The sequence below is a fragment of the Bison bison genome, unplaced genomic scaffold (genome assembly GCF_000754665.1).
Source record: "Bison bison bison isolate TAMUID 2011002044 unplaced genomic scaffold, Bison_UMD1.0 scf7180017864249, whole genome shotgun sequence".
NCBI classification, from domain to species: domain Eukaryota; kingdom Metazoa; phylum Chordata; class Mammalia; order Artiodactyla; family Bovidae; genus Bison; species Bison bison.
The window spans coordinates 2,785,603-2,791,602 of record NW_011494821.1 but is presented as its reverse complement, the minus strand read 5'-3'; the positions used below and the strand labels follow the sequence as shown (position 1 = coordinate 2,791,602).

General features: G+C 54.9%; 1 protein-coding gene across 1 annotated transcript in view; it reads right to left on the bottom strand.

Moving 5' to 3' along the window:
• Positions 1-6,000, bottom strand: part of ITGAE (integrin, alpha E (antigen CD103, human mucosal lymphocyte antigen 1; alpha polypeptide)) — a 61,038-nt gene that overhangs the window by 28,543 nt on the left and 26,495 nt on the right. Inside the window, exons 5-12 of the mRNA XM_010847474.1 lie at positions 5,677-5,794; positions 5,325-5,459; positions 4,830-4,945; positions 4,083-4,234; positions 2,904-3,057; positions 2,190-2,340; positions 1,180-1,247; positions 61-196 (exon numbers count right to left, since the gene is read on the bottom strand). Of these exons, the coding sequence (XP_010845776.1) occupies positions 61-196; positions 1,180-1,247; positions 2,190-2,340; positions 2,904-3,057; positions 4,083-4,234; positions 4,830-4,945; positions 5,325-5,459; positions 5,677-5,794 (1,030 nt within the window). The remainder of the gene's footprint in view (positions 1-60; positions 197-1,179; positions 1,248-2,189; positions 2,341-2,903; positions 3,058-4,082; positions 4,235-4,829; positions 4,946-5,324; positions 5,460-5,676; positions 5,795-6,000) is intronic.

Below are 6,000 nucleotides of genomic sequence, written 5' to 3'. Positions count from 1 at the left end.
CATCCAGGCGGCCTCCGGGCCCCGCCCCTCACCCAGGCGGCCTCTGGGCCCCGCCCTCACCCAGGTAGCCGTACTGCGCAGACTTGGTGTCCACTGCTGTCTGGTTCAGGAAGATGCCGTTACATCTGTGTGTGTCATAGAGCAGTGCGCCCCCGGACCAATCAAAGGCCCCTACGGTTCCGAGCAGCACCTGCCCCTGCAGGGGAGGAGGGTTGAAGGCCATCTGAGCCGGAGGGACTCAGGGCCAGCCAAGGTGACCGCAGGTCTACCTGCCAGCACAGCAAACCTTGCAGGGGATTGGGGGAGGAGGTGGTGGAGATCAGTGCCCACCGGCCCAGAGGCGCAGGAGGAAGGTGAGAGGCAAACACTGGGTTCTGGCCTTGTACCCAGGACTCCACAAGGGCAGCTGTCCCTCCAGTACCAGCAGCCTCTGGCTCAGAAATCCATCCCGGAGGGCCCAGACGTTGAGTGTAAAAAGGACGTGCGTGTGTATTCAGTCACATCAGACTCTTCCTGCAATCCTATGGACTGCAGCCCGCCTGGCTCCTCTGTCCATGGGATTTCCCAAGCAAGAATACTGAAGTGGGCTTCCACTTTCTATTCCATGGGATCTTTCCGACTCAGGGATTGAACCCAGGTCTCCTGCACTGGAGGCAGATTCTTTACCACTGAGCCACCTGGGAAGCCCACATTAAACAAGTATGGCTCAGCAAAATGGGGCTTGTCTCCCCCAAGGCTGCACATCTGGGCCTGGCACCCAAGGCCCACTGTGCTGAGTGACATGCTAACCATGTTCCCACCAGACTCGTGGATCGTGTCCTCATGGCCTGTATCCCACCCCATCGGTGGGGAACAGGGCATCCAGTGGGGAGAAGTAACCGGCTTGGTGGGCAAACCCACCCAGGCCTGGGGGTTCCCAGTTTGTGTTAAGTGAGCCACTTAACCCTTGAGCAAAGGACAGAATGACTCCCTGTTATAAACAGGGTCACTCTCTCCTCGACCACACAGGTCCAGGTTAGGGTAAGTGCACAGAAGTGTTTTCTTTTGTCCTAGAATGGTTCCTTTCACTACAGGAGGACCCTGTAAGCCAGGTGGGGGCAGGGGAGACCCCAAGTTCCTAGGAGTCCCTGGGGCTCCTCCTCTGTGCTGAGCTCTCCTGGTCCTCAGTCAGCCACGTACCTTATCCAGGATCTGGGCGCTGAACCCAACCTGTGCCAGCTGGTAGTGGAGGGCATCTCCAACCGTGCCTGAAAGCCAAGAAGCCCAGTGAGCCCGCCATGAGTAGAGGCGAAGGGAAAAACCACGTCAGGGTGGAGACTGAGGGGCCTGCTTTAACAGCTGCCAGCAAAGTAGGCTGGGCTGTTCCCTCCCTCTTCCTGGGCCTCGGTCTCCTCATCTGTGAGCTTCCGGGAGCAGGAACCATTCCCCAGTCACCCTTCTTCCAGCAAGAGAAAGAGCTTCTCATCAGAGCTTCACAGAACTTGGGAGTGCCGAGGATGGCTGGGACTATTGTTACCTTTTTATTTTGATTTTTTAAACTTTTTATTTTATATTGGGGGCTTCCCTGGTGACTCAGATGGTAAAGAATCTACCTGCAATGCAGTAGACCTGGGTTCAATCCTTGGGTCAGGAAGATTCCCCTGGAGAAGGGAATGGCTACCCACTCCAGTATTCTTGCCTGGAGAATTCCAAGGACAGAGGAGCCTGGCAGGCTACAGTCCATGGGGTCGCAAAGAGTCGGACACGGCTGAGCGACTAACACTTTCATTTATATTGGAGTATGGCCGATTAACAACGTTGTGATAGTTTCAGATGGACAGTGGAGGAACTCAACCATATATATACAAGTATCCATTCTCCTCCCCCAAACCCTCCTCCCATCCGGCTACCACATAACTTTGAGCAGAGTTCCATGTGCTATACAGTAAGTAGGTCCTTGTTGGTTATCCATTTTAAATACAGCTGTGTGTACCCGACGATCCCAAATTCCCCAACTATTCCTTCCCCTCATCTTCCCCTGTCAGTTGTCACCTTTTTAGAGATGGAACAGCTGAGGCTCAGAGAGGTGAGGGGAGTTGCCAGAGTGCCACACTGAGGGAGGACGGGGATGGGGCTGGAGGGTGGGCCTGGGGCCTCCCGCTGAATGCCGAGGGGGCCGCCACAGGGTGGCCAGGGCCCTGGAGCCTCACCTTCCACTCGAATGATGCTCTCCTGCAGTTTGTTCAGCAGCCCATCCAGAGCCATGTAGTTGGTCACCTTGAAGGCATGATCCTCATCGGGATCCGAGGCGATCAGCTTCAGCTCATGGTATGCTTTACTTTTATTAAATGCTTCTCCCACCTGCACAGAGGCCCCAGGTCAGTGGGCCAGCACTGTGAGGGTCTCAAGGCCCAGGGAGAGAGCTGAGCCCCTCCGTCTGGCCTTCAGGGCCCCCCAGCACCTGCTTCCTTCTTTCTCTGTACCTTGCTTCCCCACACTCTACCTGAATGTTCCTGAATACACCAGGGCCCCCCACCCCTGCCCATGCTGTTTCCTGTGTCTGCAGTCCTTCCACCCTTCCCCGGGCATTAGGTCAGTGGTTCCTCTTGTCCTCTGAGACTCGGCTCTGCATCAGCTCCTCCAGGAAACTTCCCTCCCGGGGGCTCCCAGGGTATCCAGTGCTCTCCCCATAACTTCTGGGAGAGTAAGCTGTGACCACCAGTAGGAAGTGAGCCATCTGGGGGAAGACCCTGAGCGGGGTTGGGGGTGTGGGGAGCATGGGACACAGGGGCTGAGAGAAGTTGGTGTTTGTGACTAGAGCAGGGTTTGGGTAAGCTGCTTTCTGATGCCCCTTAAGGAACCCTGGCTCCTCACTGCCTCAGGCTGTACAGAGTCACGAGGTACCCCCAGCTCCTGGCTCTTACCCCAATGGCAAAGCGCTCAACACCATGCATCTTTGGGGAATTGATGACAGTCGTGAGGTTGAGGGGGTCCTGGAAGATTTCCCCATCGGTGAGCACCACCATGACCTTGGATGCCTTTGCTCTCGAGCCTTGGTTTGGTGTGAAGATGTTATCTCTAAGTCGGGGAGGGAGAAAGGGAGAGAGAACTTTGCCAGATGGTTGACTGAGCCCTGGGGAGGTTTTATTCACTGGCTTGCTTTAGAATCAAAGAAGATTAAAGGAGCCCTCCTAGGAGGACAGAGCCCCAAAGAGGGGTGGTGATGTCTCTGGGTACACAGCAGCACAGGTACAGGAGGTAAGACCGCAGCGCAGGTGTTCTTACCCCTCACCTGCTCCCAACAGACAGGTGACACCAGAGGGCAGCACTGGAGCCTATTCCTTGTGTGTATGTCAGACTAATAATGATATTAATTACAGTGGCTAAGATTTACATAGCACATATGTGCCAGCCACTGTGGTAAGAACCACATATATATGTATTTTTTGGTCGCACCCTGTGGGATCTTAGTTCCCCAACTAAGGATCGAACCTATGCTCTCTGCATTGGAAGTGCACAGTCTTAACCACTGAACCAGCAGAGAAAACCTAGCACTGAACATATTTTAACCCATTTATCCTCAAAAATCCTATAAGGCAAGTATAATAATTATTATTATTTGGCCACCCCTTGCAGCTTGTAGGATTTTAGTTCCCTGAACAGGGATTGAACCTGGACTTCAGTGGTGAAAGTGCAGAATCCTAATCACTGGACCACCAGGGAATTCCCTATGATTCTCAATTTTAATGTGAGGCAGTTGAAACACAAAGAAGTTAAACAGCTTGCCCAAAGTCTCACGAGTGCAAACTGGAGCTGGGATTGAAGCCAGGAAGCCTGCCCACTCACTCCTCTGGTAAGCACTGTGCCCCACTGCTGCTCACAGGAGTAGTCTTTGGAAGAATTTTTGGAGGACTGTCCTGGGGTGTCATCCATCTGCCAAGGCTGGATTGGAAGACCTCACAGTCCCCTTTTAGCCAAGGAAGAGCCTGAACCCTGACCCTGTCCTCTACACAGTCTGTCCAGCCACCTTCTCCAAGCAGGATGTCTCAGAGCCTCTGGGCAGGGTCACAGGCTGGCAGCCAGTAGGTCTACAGATAACTCACAGGACGTGCTGCATGGCAGAGGCAGTCTTGGTGATTTTTCCCACTTGACTGATGTTCTTCACTCTGTCCAAGGAGGCTCTAACGTCTTGGCTGTCTAGAAGGTCAAGCTCGGTCTGGATGACTTCTCCATATTGCACCACAGCAAATCTGCACTGCAGGGCAGGGGCCAAGAAGGGAGGAGTTTGGCAGAGCTGCTCAAGGCCACCCCTACCCCTTAGATGGCTCCCCCTGGAAGAAGTGGAAGAATCCACTCATTCCTCTTAGTCTCTGGGCAGGAGGAGATGCTCAGGCAGAGGGCAACCTCTAAGCCAGCAAGGGTGGAGAAAAGTGTGACAGCAATGGCTCCTGGGAATCATGGGCTTCTCCCGAATCTATGTCCCTGGGTAGCCCCCTCTTCCACATTGACTCCAGGATAGGCTGTGGTGACTTGCTTTGGCCCATGGACATCAGGAAATGTGATGCAATCAGAGCATTGGAAAGTGCTTGCCATGAAAGAGTTGGGCTGGGCTGTTGGAGACAAATGGCCCAGAAAAGTGAAGGCAATTTACGGTCCAGTCAAGCAGGTGTCTGCATCTGCAGGAATTAACTCCTGGTAAGAACAGCAGAAGAACCTCCCAGCTCAGCCCAACCTGAATGGCTGGCCCACAGAAGGAGAACAGATCCTTGGTGGATGTTTTGAAGCAGTTTGTTCACAGTGGTGGTAGACAACCCACAAGTTGTGTGAATCCAGCTCTAAGGGAAGCCCACCTCAAAGCACTTCGTATAAAAGTTCTTCATCATGTCGTAGATGAAGTCTTTGGCTTTCTGGAAGTCCGGGGGATCAATGCTTCCTGAGCCATCCAGGACGATGGCGATCTCAGTGCCTGGGCCAAGATGGGGAGCAGGTTAGGAGTGGCTGTGGCGTCTGGAGTGAGGGCAGCTCTTCCTGCTCTGAAGGGCACCCGCCCAGTCAAGCCCTGAAGGCTCAGTTCAGGGGGGACTCAGATGCCACTCCCAAGAGTGAAGCCTTTGTCTCAGAGGCAGAGAGAGCCAGAACCTGCTCAGGCTCTGATGTTGTATGAGTCTCTCCCAGCACCCTTGCTCCCTGGGCCTACAGATGAGGGGAGACAGAGCTGGTCAAGCCTGCAGAATCCAGCCACCCCTCCCACCTCTTGGAAAAGGCACACCTCAACTCTAGAGGTCTCCAGCATAGGGGTCAGCTCTGACAGCCTCTGGGAGCAGCCCAGATCTGCCTCTTCTCACCAGCTGCCTCCTCCTCCTCTTCCTCCTCTTCCACCTTCAAATCCCGTCGCCTCCTGGCTGTGTTCTCTGTGCTGCCTTTTTTGTCCCTGGGGCAGGCTTCAGCATCCACAGGGGCGTCGGGATCCAGAAATCTTTCTTTAAAAAGTCCACATAGAAGAGCTCAGAGTCAGACAGCTTCCTGGTTCACCTCCAGGCCAGCCCTCACTTAGCTTTCCCTGGTTCCCTCTCCAGGCTGCCCTGCCCTCTCCAGGCCCCTGTGTCCCTCCACATCTACCGCAGGCTGGTGCCTCTTCTTGCAGACCCCAGGAGAGCCCTCAGAGCTGTCCAAGGCCAACGCAGGTCCAGTGCTTACCAAGGTTGGAGAAGTAGACCTGGGCCTGGGGACGGAGGTCAGGGGTCAGCAGGCTGCAGTTGCCTGTGAGCTCTGAGCTGAGGCTGTGGGGCTGCCGGGTTGGCACTTGAATGCAGACCTGGTAGAACAGGGGAACAAAGAAGGGGCAAGCCAGAGTCACCTCTGACCCAGGCCACACCCACACCCCCATGCCAGAACCCAGAGCCTCAACCAGGCAGGGGCCACAGAACAGCCTGTTCGCCCCTCCCCAGGGGGAGGACGAGTCAGCGCCAGTGTCAGCGTCACACAGTGTACCCAGGTCAGAGCCGCCATCAGCCCTGGGGT